Source organism: Echinops telfairi, unplaced genomic scaffold (assembly GCF_000313985.2).
Source record: "Echinops telfairi isolate 266 unplaced genomic scaffold, ASM31398v2 ScPeMD7_21;HRSCAF=78, whole genome shotgun sequence".
Classification (NCBI taxonomy): domain Eukaryota; kingdom Metazoa; phylum Chordata; class Mammalia; order Afrosoricida; family Tenrecidae; genus Echinops; species Echinops telfairi.
Window position 1 is genome coordinate 15,488,943 of NW_022103918.1, and position 20,406 is coordinate 15,509,348.

The 20,406-nt window shown below is 36.5% G+C and overlaps 1 protein-coding gene across 5 annotated transcripts in view; it reads left to right on the plus strand.

Annotated features, from left to right (window-relative positions):
• The window catches only part of CCDC91 (coiled-coil domain containing 91), a 365,255-nt gene that overhangs the window by 103,968 nt on the left and 240,881 nt on the right, over nucleotides 1–20,406 (plus strand). For 4 of the 5 annotated variants that reach the window (XM_045288440.1, XM_045288443.1, XM_004699999.2 and 1 more), the window contains exons 4-6: nucleotides 1,916–2,070; nucleotides 7,339–7,542; nucleotides 9,201–9,305. In XM_045288440.1, coding sequence (XP_045144375.1) covers nucleotides 1,916–2,070; nucleotides 7,339–7,542; nucleotides 9,201–9,305 — 464 coding nt within the window. The remainder of the gene's footprint in view (nucleotides 1–1,915; nucleotides 2,071–7,338; nucleotides 7,543–9,200; nucleotides 9,306–20,406) is intronic. The other variant, XM_045288442.1, reaches the window with a different exon arrangement.

A 20,406-nucleotide genomic window follows, 5' to 3' on the forward strand; every position in this document is an offset into this window, starting at 1 on the left:
AGAATTAAGCTTTTAACTGCTAATTGAAAGATTAGCAATTAGAACCCACCAGCAGGAGGAAGACCTGGTGATCTGGTTCTGCAACTATTATAGCAGAGAAAAAGCTCTAGGGGCATTTATACTCTGTTGAAAACGACTTGCTGGTCCACAGAAGTATCTAGTCAATAGTATTTACAAGTCAGTATATTGCTATATAATAAAAAAAATATATATGTAAGATAATTATTTCTTATAGAACTAATCAGGAATTGATAGAATTTTTAGTTTGTTAATAATTGGTAGCCTTGTAAATGCCTTTCTTTAGGAAAAAATACAATTTCCATTGTGAACTGCCTTCCCGAACCTATAGCAGAACTTTACTGACATTGCTGCTGATGTCAATGTGTTATAGAGTTTTATCATTTAGACACTCAGAACATGTAAATGATACACTGCTATAAAGGGTAAAATACATATTGATTTGAAGTTTTACAAGCTGTAGTTGAAAGTTGGTTCATTTAAGCAGTTTTATCAATTTGTCTTTTGTCTTAATCTATAAGTTTTATGCCATATTTGGTAATTGGCCTTTCCTTTTGTGACTTTTTGTTTCAACGGTTATCACAATAATGTTTTGTTGTAAAAATTACAGAATTCTGTTTCAGCTTATTTATTTTTCTGTACAAATGATTAATTGAGCAAACTAACATTAGTTTTTTTTAATAATTAAATCATTTTATTGGGGACTTGTACAACTCTTTTTTTATAAAATCATTTTATTAGGGGCTCATACAACTCTTATCACAATCCACACCTACATCCATCCTACATCCACTCCTGTACATTTGTTTCCCTCATTATTCTCAAAACATGTGCTTTCTACTTGAGCTTTTAGTATCCGCTCCTCATTTTTCCCCTCCCTCCCCACTTCCCCCTCCCCATACCCTTGATAATTTATAACTTATTATTATTTTGTCATATCTTATACCGTCCAACATCTCCCTTCACTCACTTCTCCGCTGTCTGTCCCCCAGGTAGGAGGTTATATGTATATCCTTGTAATCTGTTCCCCCTTTCTCCCTCACCTTTCTTCCACCCTCCCAAACATTAGTTGTTTTTTTTTAATCTCCTTTTTTACAGAGGAAAAACTTAGACAATTGGATTAATTGTTTCAATGTAGTAGTTATTTCATATTAATTTTAATATAATAAATGTTCACTTGGTTCCACTTGCTTGCTCAGCCATATGATCATTGAATGCACACATATGTCTGTTTTGTTCCCTGTGGTCTCTTCAGTGCCTAATACCTGAGCCTGGCACTGGTAGGCACTCTCAAGAATTGTTGTGAACCAATTGAGCAGAGGTATAACCTGGAAATGTACTTCTTCTTTAAGAAGAATTTATTGTATTGAAATGTATGTAATAAAGCTCTTAAACTATTTTATGCGTACCATTATGTGACATTAATGGCATTTACTAGGCTGTACAGGAATCACATCTGTATAAAAAATTTTTTTATCACCCTTAAAAACCGTGTACCTCTTAAGCAATCCTCCACTATTTCCTCTCCCTCCTTCCCAGATAGTAGCTTCTGTGCAGTTGTCTCTTCTGAATATTTCACTAAGTAGGATCATGCAATTATCATCCTTTTGTGCTGATCAGGAAATGTACTTTTTATGGTAATGTAAATATTATATCATTAAACTTTTAATGTTTGCTTTATATCACATATACATCTGATAATAAATTTAAAACCAATTTTAGATTTTAGGTAACAGTCCATGAGGAATAGTTATAGAAACTTATTTTCATTCCCAGTACTTGTACTTCCCTCATCCTTGTCCCTTACTCTCCTCTCTTGCTTCCTTTCAGCCTCCCCTCAGTCTGTGTTCCCTTTCCTAAAACTGTGCTTTTTGTTGTTGTTATTGTTCTCCATTAGTATCTGGAGTCCATCTCTCCCCAGCTTCTCCTGAGATTGTACTGGACCATGATTGCTCGGCACCTTCTGTTGGCCGTCTCTCTTCTGATTCCATCCTTTCATTACCAGAGAATTCTCTTGCAGAGAACAGCATTGTCAGTCAAACTGTTGGACAGGTAAGGACAAAAATATACTTTTTAAGGACATTGTTAATGGATTGAATTTTGTCCTCCCCAAATATCTGTCAACTTGGTTAGGTCATAACTGCCAGTATTAAGGAACAATCCTCCATTTTGTGATCTTATATAATCCTTCTGTGTGTTGTAAATTCTAATCACTATGTTAATGAGGATTAGTGGCATTTAGTGAGGTGTTTAGTATGAAAGCTACAGGATTATGTAGTATCTTGGTTCCACCTCTTTTGAGATTAAAAAGAGATTAAATCAGAGGGACCCCAGTATCACCAAGAAAGAAGATATGGGAGCAGAGCCTCTCCTTTGCACTCAGGATCCCGGTGCTGTGAACCTCCTGGACCCAGAGGAAGATTAATGGTAAGACATGTGGACTCTCCAAGGGACCTCAGCCCCATAGATACTGGAAGGAGACAATGATTTTTGCTCCGAGTCAACCTATGTAGAGAACAAGTCTTTCCTAGAGCTACTACCCTGAATTTGGACTTCTAATTTCTAAGCTCTGAGAGAATACATGTCTGTTTAGTATTTCTATTATAGCCGCACGGGATACCTCGGGCAAGCATTTTCATATTAAAGAAAACTCCAAACTATTTTTGTTTTATAAAGCATTTTTGATTTTGTAAAGGAAGTGTTTCTGCATTAGTCATTTTAGTTATAAAGTTAATGCCTAGAAACACTAAACTACAGCTATTCTTTGCTTCTGAGACAATTTGTAATTTATTTAACTATCTGTAGTTACCAAAGTATGATTGCGATATTTCATTATTTAATTTATTAAAGTTGACTTAATTTAGATTTCAAATTTTGAACTTCAAAAAAAGGGTAATAATTTTCAAAATGGCTCTTTTTATTAGAGAATCTTATGGTATTTCAATTTTAGAGTAAAGAGAAAAAGACAGTAGTTCTTAGGATGTATTTATATGAACATTTATTTCCATCGGGGCCTAACTAAAATCTGAGATTAATGTTTTCAAATGACATGGATATGAAGCAAACTAAGCAAAATACAAACCAGTTTAATAATGGAATGTTTGCGTACTAACACATCACTTTAAAGGGTATATTTTTTAGGCATCAAAAGAGAAATATTTTGTGGTCACATTTATATGAGGGAGCTTCAAAATGTTTGTGGGAATTTTACATAATATTAACTTCTATTTTCCTTCAATGTGTTGATGCCTCCTCATCTGAATAGGTACGTGCTAAGTTCTAGAGCCACGTTCAGATTTGTAAAGCGATGGTCACATTTTTAGGTCTTCTAAACATTTGTAGGTCATCCACACATTTTTAGGCCATCTACTTTCTTTGCTATCCTCATGAATAGCAGCAGAACATTGTTAGAGATTGTGCCAGAAGACGAGGCTCTCAGGATGGAGGACAGTAAAGAAAATGAGAAGATCTGCCGCTCAAGATAAAGTGGACCATAATGCCGTGGACGAAGTGAAGTCTTCAGGAGTAAGGCCATTGGGACCTTTGTTTGCTCAGTGGACTTGACTCAAAATGAAAAGAAACAGCTGAAAACATCTATTAATAACTGGAGCTTAGAACATGTGAAATATAAATTTAGGAAAACTGGAAGTTGTCAAAATGAAATGGAATGGGCCAAGATCAATATTCTAGGTGTTAGTGAGCTGAAATGGACTGGTATTGGCCATTTTGATTGAGAAAATCATCCTTGATGAAGCTGGGAATTACAGATTCAAGATGCATTGGCATTGTCTTAATGTCCACTAGTTCACCTTTCTCATTTTTAATATCCATTATTATGGCTACAGAGGTGCCCCAGACAAAATTCATGATAAAAGGGTTTATTAAGGAAGTTTACTAGTTGTAATGCCAGTGAGACATGCTAAAGGTTGAGTTGTTTACCAGGAGTGTTATAAAGTTCTGTTAAGTCTGCTACTGAATGCCCAAAGGGCAAACCACTCTGCTACAAGCCTCAACACTACTGCACTCAGTGTAAGCTCCTTGAGTCAGCACACCCAGATCCCTAACGAGTGCCCAGAGGGACCCCATTCCAGTAAACCTATGCCCAAAGGCACTCCGCTCCACTTCTGTGGGTCAGCAAGCTCAGCTTCCTGAATTAAATCCAGAGACACTCCACTCTGCAAGCCAGCCTCCTGCACCAAAGCACTGGACGTTACTGGCTCAGTGAGCTGGGAAGGCCATCATGCCTGCTCCATGCTCTGGCTCTTGGTTCTGCCGCTGTTCCTCGGATGGTGGAATATCAGGTTCAGAAGATGCACTCCACTCCTGGCTCATGCTGGTAATGAGACCCATTCCTCCTGTTTTTCAGAGGGCTCATTTTATACACAATAGGATGGCACTTTAGAGAATCTTGCTCCCAGTTACTCACAGGTGACTCCTGTCAGTACATTCTTCCATCTTCTTACCAGACCCATACAGGAAAAGGTTGTTTGGTGAGAGTTAGAGATTTTGGTTAGGGAAGCCACATTAAATAATTCACTGCCTCTGCAGTATTTATCCTTAAAAAGAATTTTTGAAGTTTGATCTTGAACTACGATGCTGTCTGTGGTAGGATAATGCCTATCTGTATACAAGTAAATCTACTCATTCTATGATAACAATAACTATAATTCATACTTTTACACCAACCACTAAAAGCAGTGATGCAGAAATTGAATTCTACTCACATCTTCAGTCTGACATTGATCAAACATGCAATCAAAGATGCAGTGATGATTATTGGTAATTGGAATGCAAAAGATGGAAACAAACAGGAAGGAAGAGCAATTGGAAATTTGGCTTTGGTGAGAGAAAGGAAACTGAACATGGCATGATAATTTTTGCAAAACAATTCCTTCTTTGCAAATACTTTCTTTTTACAACACAAAAGTGACTAAATATGTGGGCTTCCTCTAGGTGGAATACATAGAAATCAAACTGACTGCATCTGGGGAAGAGAAAGCCGAGAAGCTCAAAATCAGCAGCTAAAAGGAGGCCAAGCACCAATTGTGGAACAGACCACCTGTGACTCATATGCAAGTTCATGTTGAAGCTGAGGAAAATGAACACAAATTCAGAGGAACCAAAATACCAGGGGGTACTAAAAATATAAAACAAACTGGAATGATTTTTTTAAAAAACTATGTATTTAATTTTTTTTTTTTTTACAAAACAACCATATCACCTTCAAATTACACTTAATACATCTGTCAAATCTCTGATTCCATTCTTGGAAACAACTTTCAAACTCACCTGTTTGGATGGCTCTTCTACATTGTCAAATTGCTGTCCTTCATGCCCCTCTTCAATTGAGGAAACAAAAAGAAGTCGCAGGGAATGAGGTCAGGTGAGTAAAGTGCATGGAACAAGAGAGGCATGCTGATTTTGCCAAAAATTGGTACACTGAGATGGCTGTGTGAGCAAGTGCATTATTTTGGTGGAAAACCAGTCCCCTGTGTCTGCCACAATCCAGCCTTTTTTTGGTTGTACACTGTTAAGCAATCTTTTCAGACCTCTAAGTAGAAAGCTTGAGTAACAGTCTGACCTGGTTTAATGCACTATGAGTTGACATTTTTGTTTGTTTGGGAAGTTGATGGATGTCCAGAATGAGGTTTGTCATCAAAGGACATTTCAACTTATTTGAGTTTTTCCCATAGCGCTGTTCTTGTAAACTGTGTTCAACATTAAAACAGTTTCTGTGGCATTTTCCTTGAGCAGGAAACAGCCGCACGCTCTTCTCTTAAATCGTCCCCCACAAACAAAACAAGGTTTGAGCAAAACTGCTTTTATGAAAAAATTCAATGTGGCCACAGTGAACCTTCGTAGGTGATGCCACGGGATGCACTAACTCAGAGGGAGTTGTTTGATGCTCACTTACCGGGAAAAATGTGTCCTACGAAAGCTTCACCCAGCGGAACTCTTTTCTGTTTTTTGGGGGGGCACCCCCTCTCATATGATCTTGAGTCAAAATATGGTCGTGAGTGTTTCTCACCTGAATTTTGAGAACAGTTCAAGATCAGATTAAATGCATTGAACACAGAAGACCTGATGAGCTGTGGGAGGACATGAAAACATCACACATGGAGCAAGCAACAGGTCGTTAAGAAGACAGGAAAGATAGAAAAGATCAAAGTAGATGTCAGAAGAGACTCAAACTTACTCTTAATTGTGCAGTAATTAAGACAAACGAAAGAAATGATGTAGTAGAAGAGCTGAACAGAATATTTTAAAGGGCAGCTTGAGAATATGAATTAAAATGTTATAATGTAATGTACCAAGTCCTGAGTCAGAAAAACCAAAAAAAGGAAGAACACCCTCATCATATCTTAAGCTGAGAGAACTCAAGCACACATTCAACACTCAGTTTTAATACTGGAAGATTCTGTGGACAAAATGTTGAATGATGCCAGAAGCATCAAAGGATGATGGAAAAAATACATAGACACTGTACCAAAAGTAACTAGTTGTCATTCAGCCATTTCCCTAGGTAGCCTAAGGCTAACACCAATGGAACTAAAGGGAGCCGCTCCTGATGGCATTAGCAAGAACACAGTTCTGTGAGTTGATGGAATAGCAAGAAGCTGACGAAGTTCTCCATCTATGCCAAGACATTTGGAAGATTGCTGTTTGGTTAACTGAGTGGAAGAGATCCATATTTGTACTCACTGCAAAGAAAGGTGACCTCACAGATTTTGGAAATTATAGAGCAATATCATTAATATCACATCCCCAGTAAATTTTTCTGGGGATCATTCAACAGTGGTTGCATCAGTACAATAACAAGGAGCTAGCAGAGGTTTAGGACAGATTCAGAAGGAGATGTGGAACAAGGAATAGCATTGCTGATGTCAGGTGGATGTTGGCTGAAAGCTGAGAATACCAGAAAACAATTGTTGATCAATTAGTGTTCGTCAATAAATTTCCAATTTAAAATATAAGGATATTTCTCTTTGTGTGTAAAATCAAGAACTAGTACCAGATGTGTCTACACCTAAATTGCACTTTCAATCATAAGAAACAATTTAAATTTTTAGTGCTATGCTAGCCAGATCATAAATTGTTTAGACTATGAAATAGAAGAAATTTTGTTTCTTCCTACAAAGATCAGGTTGTAAGTTTGAGGTCTTCTGTTGATTTACTTACAGGGTGAAATAATTTCAGAACCTTTGCTACAAGTTAATTTCCAAATGTGGTTTCTTATGCCCTTTGGATGTTTTCATTATTGCTACAGTGTAAACTTTTCCCTCTTGTCTTTTTCTTTTTTTCCCTCTTAATGTGGTTTAGATTCAGCAATCAACACACACTCATTTGGATATCTCACTTTTTCCATTGGGTTTAACTGATGAGAAAAGTAATGGAACAATTGCACTTGCGGATGATTCTGAGGCTCATGGAGCCAATATATCAAACATCCAGCTTCAGCAGAAAATTTCAAGCCTGGAGATTAAACTCAAAGTTTCTGAAGAAGAAAAACAGAGAATTAAAAAGGTTTGCTTACATTTGCTTTAAAAACAAATACTTGAATTGCCTTATACCGAGAATTAGATGTAATTTAAAACTCTGATTAAAACCTCATCAGAGAAAGAAGATGAGATTTTCCTTGACCTTACATTTAAATCAGTTACATGAGTTTATCATATAACAGTTTTGAAAAAAAACGGAAATAGTTCATACAGAAATAGATGTGACGTATTTGAGAGTAATAGTAAGTACTAGTAGTTATTCTAATTTTCCTTCTAAAGTGGAAAATGTTTCATGAATTAATTTTGGAATTGGAGGGACAAGTAGTCTTCAGACCTCTAACGGGGCCACCAAAGTTAGAATGTGATGTTTTTTTCACCCTGTCGTTTTATTAGACCAATTGAGTGCCATTAAAATAACTTTTTTTTTTTTAAATAACTTATTTTATGCGATAAGAATAACCTTTGTTTTTTAGATTTCGTTAGACTGCTCTAACTGATGATTGCTGTCTCGTTTATTTTTATTTATCATCTCTATTATGACAGCAGACAGTATTGTATTTCTTATGCAGACTAGAAGTATTACAATAATAAATTCTTTATGTAATTTAATGTATTGAACATCAGGCATCATGGGACATTTGACTGGATTCTTAAATTTACAGTTGTTTTAAGAAATTATTGTAATCTGAAGTCTAAGGGTGGTATAATATCAGAGCCTAAATTGTGAGAATCTGGCTTGCAGGAGGCTATGGATGATAGTTGGAATATAGGATACATTTGTGGAATTTACATCTGCATTAAGCCTACAGTGGGAGGGATGGGAGGAAAGTGGTAGCTAAATGGCGTGCATCAGAGAGATGACTATAGAAGATCAAAAGTGGATCCCCACCTCTGATGCAGGTTAGGCCTGATCTGGTTTTCAACAGTTTTTTCTTTTTTTTTGTTTGTACATATTGGAGTTGATCTCAGATATGTTATGTTATTGGGGATCACCTTGAATTTTTGTTTTATATACATATATTTTATTTTTTAAAATTATTTAAAAAATATATTTAAATATATGATAAATGACCATATATTTATTATTTAAAAAAAATATATTTTTTTTTCTGTTTCTCAGTGTACAAAACCCAGGATTGACGAACCTATAGGGACAGCAAGTAGAATAAGAGTTTCTGGGGTTCAGTGGTGTGGGGGGCTGGTAAACGGGAGATGATGTCAGGAAGTTCAGGAAGGAAAAGAATATTTTAAAATTGTGGTAGCAATTGTACAATACTGTTTAATGTGATTGAACTATGGCATAATATGATGTCTGAATTAACTCCCAATAAAACGGTTTTGAGAAAAAAAAAGAAAAGCAGAAAATAATAAAAAAGAAATAATTTTAATTCTGTGATATTATTTGCTTATAAATTTATCTCTTAAGAAAGTTTATAGAAAGTATGTATAAGAATATAGATTGAAATTAACCAGAATGTTCATATTCATTTATTGGTATACTTTTAGCATTACCTCAAAATTTCGATACTCGTCTAGAAGTTGTAATATTATTGGACTTTAAACCATACTTTCTATGGTTTCATTTTCTGCCAGATATTTTCTGGCATGTTTAATGAAAATAAAATTAAACATATTGTATGCCATTAAATTGGTGCTAAGTTTATGCTTGACATTTACTTTTAGGATGTGGAAGCATTAATGGACAGGAACAGTGTCTTAGAAAAAGGCTTCTTAAAAGAAAAAGAGCAAGAGGCCATTTCTTTTCAAGATAGATACAAAGAACTTCAGGTAAGCCAATGGTATTAACATAGAAAATGTGTACCTTTGCATCCAACCTTTAGTGTAGTTTCAGAAGTCATCAGTCCTTTGTCTGTGCTGTACTTTTCTCACTTATTCCTAGTTGATATTTATTTTGACTTGTTTATTATTTATCTCCCGTACTACCTTACCTCTTGAATTAAGCTTCGTGAGTTTAGAAAATTTATATTTCTTCTTGCCTAGAGGCATACCTGGCTTGTAGGAAGTACTCAGTGGATAGGATTGAAAGACTGCCTTACTAGATAAATAATACACATTATAATGTGTACATCCAGACTTCCCAGTCCTATTAATGGAATTATGGTGCTTGCTAAGGGCACATGACCGATTATTGAGAGAAATTTGTATATTTTTTGCTCCTATTGGATGACTTATTTTGGGTAATTTAATAAGACATTTTCTTTTTTAAATATAGTTTTTCTATATGTTATAGGAATAATAGTACACCAGGGACACCATGAACGATCTGGCATATAGCACTTTGAGCCTTCTGTTATAAAGACCAATATTAATGCCAGCTACATTATATTGCTGTCCTCCTTGGTTTACTATCAATAGCTGAAATCTAAGACAGATGATTTTCATTCTCAGAACATCACTGCCATCCAGTCCAGCCTGACTTTTGGTGACCTTATATAGGGTTTTCGAGACTACAAATTTTTACGAGAGTAGACACTCTTATCTTTCTCCCGGAGTGACTGGTGAGTTTGTACTACTGACCTTGTGGTTAAGAAACCCAATGCCAGTTCAAAAATCTCTTCCTCTTAAAAGAAATTTCCAAAGAAAAAAAATTAGAAGAGTTTACTGAAGTATATAGTGGGTCTTTTTATAGTAGGGGGATAAGAGTGTAAACTAACTATGGAGTATTTTATTACTTTGTTGATTAAGTGGTTTGAAAGGTGCTGTGAGGTCTCATAATCAAATTTAATTCACTGGCAGAGAGGAGTTTTAACTAATGTGTCTGCATCACTTCTTAGGAAATGCTCTTTTTGTTATAGCTCCACAGGTCTTTGAAGTTCTGTTCTTTTCTTTTTTTTCTCCCCTCCGCACCCCTTTTTAGTGTATTTTATCTCTGTTGTTCAGATTGCATAATATTTGTTGTTGTATTTTAGTATGATATCTTGGATCTCCTTTAAATGTTGTGTATAAGCAAGCTTCTTCTGACACTTCACTGGTTAGGGAAAGGAGCGTGCACTTTGTTTTTCTCAAGTTGGGGTGAAATCCCAAGGTTCACTCTTTTTGATACTGTAAGGAAGACAGGGTGTCTTGTTGGGAGGAGGTAGGATTTGGGCCTCTCCATATGCCGTAATTAACAGCACACTGGCTTGGGGGAGAGGCACGTTGTAACTGTTTACCCACGTGTCTGTACCGAGGCCATTGGGGCAGGGGGATTCCAGGGTCCTACCTCTGGTTGGTGCTTAAAGTTGTGACTTCCTCCTCAGCCTCTTCTGGCATAGGCAGGGACTGGAATGGACCCTCCTTACATTTTTGTGGAATGAAATTCCTGACTTCCCACCTGTTTGTTTTTTTCTTTCCTGATAATTCAGGGGACAGCCAGGCCCTCTGGTATCTGGGTGAAGGTGGGCGTCTAGGCGGTGCACTTGGCCTTTGCTGGGAGGGTGTAGGTGTGTGCTTTCCCCCGGGTGTTTGGTTGGCACAGGTCACTTATTATCTAACACTTCTTTGTCTCTCATTAGGTCGCATCTTTTTCAGTCCTCTGCTTTGAGAGAGGATGCTTTTTTTGAGCTGTTATGTCTGTACCACTGGCATTTCCAGTTGTCTGTCGCTGTCACTGATCGGGCAGGAGAGCTGAGAAAGACAACTCACAAAACTCTGTTGTTCATTCCTCAGATGCCTCAGTGGGTCGGTTTTCTCTCCACCGTCCATAGTATTTTATGTTTGTTTCAAATACAATATCCGGGCCTGTTAGCTATGCTCAGTGAGGAAAATAAGGAAGACAAATTCTTCCCTGCCATTTTGGAAGAAGTGGAATCAAAAGTTACAGTTTTCATTTTCAGTGTCCTTTGCTTAGTTACACTTATAAATTGCTTTTAAACTTAAAACTTACTAATCTAAGTAATTTGAGGGTTGTTTTTCTTTTAGGGGAAAATATTAAGAAATAATTTCTAGGATCTCAGAAGAATGAGTAATCTAACTGTTAACTCAAAATTGGAGATAATCCAAAAATCTTTTAAGTTTAAATTTTTGCTTACCTATGAAGTGTGCATACATATGTGTATGTGTTAGACATTTTCAAAATGTCAACAAAAATATATAACCTGTGTTGTTAGATATGTAGTAAAAGAGACCAATGTATGCTAAATACATGTAGGATACACTATATTGGTCAATACTTGAATAGTGATTATGTTAGACTTAATGCTTAGAAATGTATTCTGCCAATCATCCCTCAAATACTTGAGTGTGAATGCATCTGTCATAATATTCTGCAAAGTATGACAATCCAGATATTTTTATATTAAGGTATTTAACATGTAATCACTGCTGTCAAGTTGATTCCAATTCATAATGACCTTATCACATAGAGTAGAACTGCCCCTTAGGCTTTCAGACGCTGTAAAGCTGTATAAAAACAGACAGCCTCTTCTTTCTACCAAAGAGCAGCTTGTGAGTTCAAAACACCAACCTCTTGACTAGCAGTTGAGTACCGGTACTTAAACATTGCAGAAGCAAGGACCCTTGCTAACATATAGATTCTCTAAATATTTGTGAGGCTTAATGAAGTAGAAAATATTTTCTGTTACTATGATTACAGGGATAATGTGCAAATGGTTTCAAAAAGTTTGGGAAAATTGAATGTAAAGATAGTGAAATTTTCCACAAATTTTTGAAGTTCCCTTGTATTTTGTGTTTGCTTCTTTTTGCTATTCTCAATAAAGCAAAATTTATCAGGATATATAATCATTCCAGCAAGACTAAACTAAATTACCTGAGAAGATGTTCTCATTAAGAAATGTTAATTTACATATATTTTAATAATATTGTTGTGGAAAATGAGGACAATACAAAATACACAGAAGAAAGCAAAAATCATACCCATTCACCTTGAAAGAGCTTAAGTATTATACCCTCATTTCAAAATAAAGGGCCTTGAAATTTTAATGTTTTTAAAGAAATATACCCCACTTAGCCCAGTGTTAGGTGTGCCTTTGTCAAGATTTTTGTCTGACTAGAGAAAGAGAATTTAATAAATGGAACGTTTGTACAACCTTTAAACAACCTTCCCCACCCCCCACCCCCAGCAACATGTTGTACTCCTATAGAGAATTCTAGCTGTGTTGTTTTATGCGATAAGGTCTAATTACCAGGATAGGTGGAGTGGTGTGAATGTGCCCTAACAAGGAAATAACGAATACTGTGAACTCCACAGTACAAATGAGGGTGTGCACTGCCTCTCCTTTTCCTGCTCTGTCCAGGGTGTGTAGCCCAAGCAGAGGAAGAAAAATTAGTCATGCTGCATTTGTCAGAGATACTATTTAAAGGACCTTTATATGACATGTTTAGAGAACTCATGTCAGTGCAATTTGGACTCCACACCTTTTTGTCTTTCTCTGATTCCCTTAGCAGGCTGGTCAGCTCCCATGACCAGTACAAAGTAAAGACACTTGTCAGTGTATCAGATTTTACAGGTTGTAATGCTGCAACATTAAAATAAACTAGTGACCAGATACAAGTAGTTATTGAGGTGTTATTTCTGACAGTTGTCAATATTGGTAGCTGTTGTTAGCTTTGGGAATTTTCTAGATAACGTTTTTAAAGACTAGGCTTGCCCTTCCAAAGAACACTCCCTACTGAAAGGCCTTCTGGTTATAAAAGCTTGATTACTCTGTTTGGAAATTTAATTTTAAAAAGGAGTAAATACTATTAGTCAAATGAAATATTTCAGAGGTTCATATGTTTACCCCACAAATGGACTTAGATTGTTTCTAATTGCCACTTGTGTTGTATGGCTAATTACACAGCTGATAATACTTAACTGTCAGTAGCTATAATCGTTAATATTTTGTATACTATTTAAAATGGGAAATCGTTAGCTATTGGACATTTGGGAGCTTTGTCAGATGTAACTGTTACAACAATATTTGATGTTAAGGGTAGAGAAGAACCTGATAACACTTAGTATTTAAAAATGTTATGGCCTGGTGTAGGTTGTGTAGCAACCCAAAATGTCGTTTGGTGACTTACACAGGAATGAAGGAGACTGCTGAAGGAAATTCTAATGAATCATAGCCTGAAGACATTACTTTTATTCATCTATCGTTAATCTTGATTAATTATACTTTGAAGAGAAAAAATGGAATCAAAGGAGAACAAACTGTATTTTGGTTAGGCTAAAATATTTATGACTTCCTTTTATTATTATAGTTCAAGTTGGATTAGTCATTGTAAAATGAATATATTTCAGTTATTAGGACATCAGTTCTCTTTACCTTATGAAAAGTGGGTGATTGTGAGATACACATATTTCTTTCTTTTTATTCCCTTCCTCCTTCCATATTTTATTATTCTAAAGTTAGTGGAATGATTTAATCACCAAATTCAGAGGTTATATACTATTTGTTACACCTCTTTGTCAGTTCTATTAGAACAATAAGCATGGTCATAAGAGGCATTTATACTGGTTAATTTAAAGCAATACATTTTTGTATTCTAGACAAATTGATGAAAGCAAACTGCTCAAATTATTTATATATAAAAATACTCTTTGAATATATTTTGCCTAATTTTTTACTGTTACACCTTTCTTATAAATTAGATAGCCTTAGTTCCCTCACTCTTTGCCATCCAGTCGATGCTGACTCATAGAGACTCTGTAGGACAGCAGAGAACTGTCCCTGTGAGTTTTGAGACTGTAACTCTGTCTGTGAGTAGAAAGCCCGTCTTTCTCCCTTGGAGCGGTTGGTGGTTTCTGCCCTGGCAGTTAGCAATCCAATCTGTAACCACTATGCCATCAGGTTTCCTTTGCACAGAGTGGGTGGCTTTAAAGAACAGAAACTTATTTTCTTATCTTAGGGAGGTTAGGCCAAATTTAGGATGTTGGCAGAGCCATGTGTTCATTCCATCTTTTCTTTCTTTTTTTTTTTTTTCATTCCATCTTTTCTTGGGGAATGTTCTTCCTTTTCTCCTATCACTTGTAAATCCATTCCCCTCATGTCAGTGATGACACATCGCCACCTCCGTGTTTCAGGGTGGCACTGTACTCCATAGGACTTTGCGTGGCTGTGAGCTAGCTTATGGCCAAGGCCGGTCTTTGTCCATAGTGCCCAATACATTACAAAAACTCTATTTCAAAATGATGTTATATATTGCTTTATGTAGTTTCAACTAGTTCATTTCATCTCTTTGGAACTTTACTGATTGAACCTCCTTTAAATTTTCCAACAAATGTTCTTAATCCTCACTAACATTCGAATCTCCAGGGAAACCTTAATACATATACAAGGATTATCTCCACAGCAGTTAAATAAATAATATTTTCAAATGCCGAACATTAGAAAGTTCATATAGTAAAAAACACATTTAGTGAAAAGGCCACTTCCCGTCCCTTTTAAAAGGTGAACATTTTATCCTTGTGGTCTTAAAAAATGTATGTAAAAGCTAATTCAAATTAAATCAGTATATGTGTATATAATTCCTATACTAAAGTTTATATACAAAATATGCTATTATTTTTATTATTAATTTGATGTTTATTTTTAAACTGTTTATGATTATCTCTTAGATAATTTTCCAACAGTAATTCATTAAGAGATTATTTAGCCTTTAATTTTTTCTTCAAACCATTTGATTGAGACCCATTTCAGACATCATTCTATTCCATGGTTCATTCATATCAAGCAGTGTTGTACAATCACTACCACAATTAGTTTCAAAACATTTCTTTCCTTCCTTGTACTCCCCGATAGCAGCTTCCCCGTATGTGTCTCCAGTTCCCCTGCTGTGCCCCCAGGAACCCTTATTCCAGTTATAATCTCTATGGATTCACCCATCTGTGTTTTATATACTGGAAAACAGAAAAACACATAACCGAGAGTCAAGAAGGCTACCCATCATGAAAAATACAACAGATATAAACCCCAATATGAAAAAAAATATCTACAGGCTATATTAAAAAGTAGGTCAAACACAAAGTGCATCAAAAGGGATATCAAATGACAAGGTTATAACCATTCAAGTCAGATTCATGATTTTAATCAACTATAGTCATGTAATCTGTCTCTCCAATACCGTCTGTCTGATCACCAGGTTATTCCCATCCCTCAATGATGGTCAGAGGGGAGTCAGTGGAGGCTTATTCCCTGTGCGGATCCTGAAAATGCATTTTCAGCTTCCACTGTCATCCATTTAGCTTTTCTGGCTCTAACATTTCACCTCTGGGTATCTAAAATATATAACACGCACACCAAACTCAATGCCATTGGGTTGATTCTGACCCATAGAAACACTGTTGACAGGGTAGAACTGCTCCTGTGGGTTTTTGAGACAGACTTTGTAAAGAAAAGAAAGCCTCATCTTTCTTCCATGGAGTAGCTGGTGGTTTTGAACTTGCTGACCTTATAGTTAGCAGCCCAGTGTTTAACCTTCTAGACTACAACTAAAGATACTGTATATACTGAAGTATAAGCCGATCCGAATATCAGTCGAGCCACCTAATTTGACCACAAAAACTGCATTAAAAATGTGCTGAAAAACTCGGCTTATGCACGAGTATATACGGTAAGTGAAAAAAGTATTGTCTCTGGTTCCAATTCAAGCATGCATGAGTTTATTCCAAACAAAACATGCTTTTAATATGTCTCTGATGAGTGGATGGCTGCAGGTAATTTCTCTCAGTAATGTACTTATCCTAGTCTCATCAGGGCGTCTTAAAAAAAGTCCAATCAAACAAGGAGCTCTGTTGGGCCAATTAAATTCAAGACAGAGAGTATAGTTAAAAAGAGTATGGCTAAAGACTTTAGGAATTCCTGATGGGTCATGTTGATAGATTTTTCTCAATGACACAGGATGATCAGCAGACTTATTAGGAAGACACTTTAAGGACATTAGGCCATGCTGGGGAGAAAAAGACCAGGAATATTCTCTGAGGAATTTATTTTCACTCAGTCTTTGAATCATTACTTTTGAGTTTTTCTGATTCTTATTTATGCTGTTCTTTAAGCTATTTTTATCATTGTAATAATATCCTTTAGGTAAAATAGAACCCCAGACCTCAACGGATGTTCTAGAAGGAGTGTCGAGATGCGATGCTGTTGAGTTCCGAATCAATTTTTCTCATAAGAAATAACTGAAAATGGATTAATCCGTCCTTGATCACCAAGTTTTTACCTTAACCTTCCCTTTTTATGCAAAACCTTATACAGAAATTTCAAAGTAAAAAGTTTAGAGTTAAATAGTATAATTTAAATAAGAAACATTTAAAAAGTTTTTAACAACTACAGTCTGGCCTGTGCCTTGAGATTGATGAGGATCTGGATCTGTGGACACGGTTGTGGAGAGGCGGTATGGAGAGAGAGTCATTGTTTGGAAGGGAAATCCCCTTCCATAAAATCAACTGGTAGCTGCTTTTAGGAGTTTTTCCCCTTCTTTGCCTTTTTGCACTAGGACCTGGCTGGCTTTCTCTTAAAAAAAAAAAGTCTGTCTAATGTGATCTGCTGTTGGCATTTCCTTACCTGTTTTCTAAAAGGGTTTACTAAATTATCAACAATATTGATAACTTGGTTAACCAGTTCCTTATCATGATGATTCCTTAAAAATAACTCTTTATTAGGACCCATGTTTATTATCTAAAAACTGTACAAAAAGCCAAAAAAACTAAGAAAGTATAGCAAAACAATTGGAACACAGCTGCTAATGGTTTAAACATCACGTAATAGATATGCCAATTAATGCTGAGTGACTGAAACAGGAACTGCTTTTGTTTACAAAAATCACATGCATCGGGTCAGATTCCGATGTTTTGTTTGAGCTCTGTTGCAAAATTTTCTTGATATTTCATGTCAAAATCTGATATGTCGCGTACTGATTCAGTCAAGTACTGTATCTTCTGAATTGGTTATTTTTATTTCATGTATATGAAGAGGCTACAAAGAGTTTATAAACACTTGGAATCAAAAGATAATTGAATTTTTCCATGAACTTTTTGAACTTCTTATATTTTCCTGTATTTTTTTGTCCTGGTAACTCCATTTTCATCTGGGTAATTAAAAAAATTGTGCCAAAAATATTCACAACAAAATATTCTCAAATTCTGCAACTTCTAGGTATAATTTATCGTTATTGATTATACTCTTCATGTTGTACAACCATTATTGATATCCTTTTCCAAATTATTCCACCATCATTAATATAATCTCCATGCCTTGTAAACAACGCTTCCTCCTTCCAGATTGTTTTCTTTCTTTTTAAAGTAGTTTTCTTGATTTAATAATATACACATATCATACATTTCTATAGTTAAATCACTTTAAAAAGAGTTGTACACACATCATCAAAATCAGTGCTAGCCTCACTCTGGTTCTGGTCGCCATGGGAGAGGAAAGAAAAGTGATGGAAATCTAAAGTCGCGCAGACTAACAGATCACGCACACATCAGTCTTCACAACTAGATGAGACCAGAAAAACTAGATGGTGCCTGGCTACCACTACCAACTGTTCTAGAAAAGATCACATTGGAAGGTCCTGGGTAGAGTGAGAGAAAAATGTAGAACAAAACTCAAAATCATGAAAGAGGCCAGGCAAACTGGTTTGGAAGAGTCCGGTGGGAAGCCTCTTTCCACCACAAGACAGTGGCCTGAGTCATCCTTCCGTTGGGGAACTGAGACCACCCGTCTGGTAAAATACACAGCCGTATAAGGTGAAAAGGGCAGCATTTACCCAGTGAAAAGAAGAAGTATAGAGGCAGGAAGGAGACAGAGTCAGTGACGGCACTTTGAGGGGCTTGCTGCAGATGTGTGGACCAAATACGTGTGAGTCAGTGGACGAGAACCTGATGAACTGCTCTGTAAGCCTTCACGTAATCCACAATGAAAAGTTAAAGAAAATGTAGCGAAAGGATTAGGATTTCTGCACATCAAAATGTAACATGAAAATAAAGGTTGACATAACTGTGAAGCAAGGCAAGAAAGTATACTTTTCCTTGCCAGATGAAGCAAAATGGCTTTTGGAATTTCAGCAGTTGAAAACCACCAGACTGTGTGTATTGGAAATGAGGGGCAGAGGATTATATTCCTGATGGGTAACGGGCAGTGTGAATTTGATGTATTGAAGTCACCACCTTATTAAATTTATGCTAATACATAAAAAATATCAGTTTTAGTGCTCCCTCCACCTCCTTGTATCCATTGTTCCCTGGTTCCCCTCCTACTCTCCCCGCCCCATGACAAAGATAACCATTGCAGCAGTTATTGTCTCTGTGCATCCACTCCTCCTGTGCTTCACAAACTGGGAAACCTAACCAAAGCAATAAAAAACAACAGAAAGAAGAAAATAATAATATAAAGATTAAAATAAAAATTAAGAGTCAGAAAGACCACCCACAATATTAAATCCAGAGAAGAAAGTTTTATTGTTGAACAAGTGAGAAATATTTGAGGCTAGAGCAAATTCAGATTGAGTCCAGAGAGAATTCAACTAAGAATCATGCCATGGTTAGATCCACCATAATCAAGTTTATAGTTGTCTCTCTCTGATAGTAAAACTATTAAAGAGTCCCTCACTTGTGGCTAGAGGGGATCTGCCAGAGGCTTGATCTCACTAGATACTTTGTAGATAGATTTTAGGTTCTCTTGGTCCTCCATAACCTTTTGTAACACATGGAGATAGAAGAACATATTACTCAAACATGATTGGGTTATAAAGTAAATAAAGGAGGAAAGGGGTAGATCATTGTGGTTGTTTCCCCCTTTCTCCCCCCACCTTCCCCTTCCCTTCCTGGTATTGCTACTCTCATTATTGACCCTGAGGGTTTTATCTGTCCTGGATTCCTTGTGTTTCCAGCTCTTATCTGTACCAGTGTACATGCTCTGGTCTAGCCAGATTTGTAAGGTAGAATTGGGGTCATGATAGTGGGTTTTGGCATTAAAGAACTAGAGGAAATTTGTATGTTTTGTCAGTGATACATTGCACCCTGACTGGCTTGTCTCTTCTTTGTAACCCTTTTGTAAAGGATGTCCAATTGTCTATAGATGGGATTTGGGTCTCCACTCCACACTCTGTCTCATTCACATTGATATGGTTGTTTTGTTCTGGGTCTTTGATGACTGACACTTGATCCCATTGACACTGCATTATCACACAGATTGCTGTGCTTCTTCCATGTAGGCTTCGTTGCTTCTCAGCTAGACATTTCTTATATATCTTCAAGCCTTTAAGACCTCAGATGCTATATCTTTTGAAAGCTGGGCACCATCCACTCTCTTCACCACATTTGCTTATGCACCCATTTTGTCTTAAGTGATTGTGTTGGAAGGTGAGCATCACAGAATACCAGGTTATTAGAACAAAGTGTTCTTGTGTTGAGGGAAGACTTAAGTAGAGGCCCAATGTCTGTCTGCTACCATAATACCTATAATTTATCAAGGTTTCATGTGGGAGGGTGGTTAGGGGAGGGAGGGGGAAGATGAGGAGCTGATATCAAGGACTCAGGTAGAAAGAAAATGCTTTGAAAATGATGATGGCAGCATATGTACAAATGTGCTTGACACAATGGATGATTACATGGATTGTGAGAAGAAATGTAAGCCCCTCCAATAAAAGTATTTAATTAAAAAAAAATGAAGCGGGATATGGTCCAGAGCTGTATCTTAGAGACGGGATTAGATTTGCTGAGTGGGGCTGGACCTCCCAGGCTTGTATGTAGAGTTAGTTTATTGACTACTTAAGCCTTCCCCAGGCTGCCTTGTAGAGTTATCCCAATGCTGCTAGGTAGGCTGTGCTATCTCCGCTATTGGGGAGTTAGGATTGCTAGGGCAGCAGAATTGGGCTCCCTTGACTGGGGCTGAGAGACAAGCCTATTTGTGCTTATATCTGCCCCAAACTAGTCACTCAGACT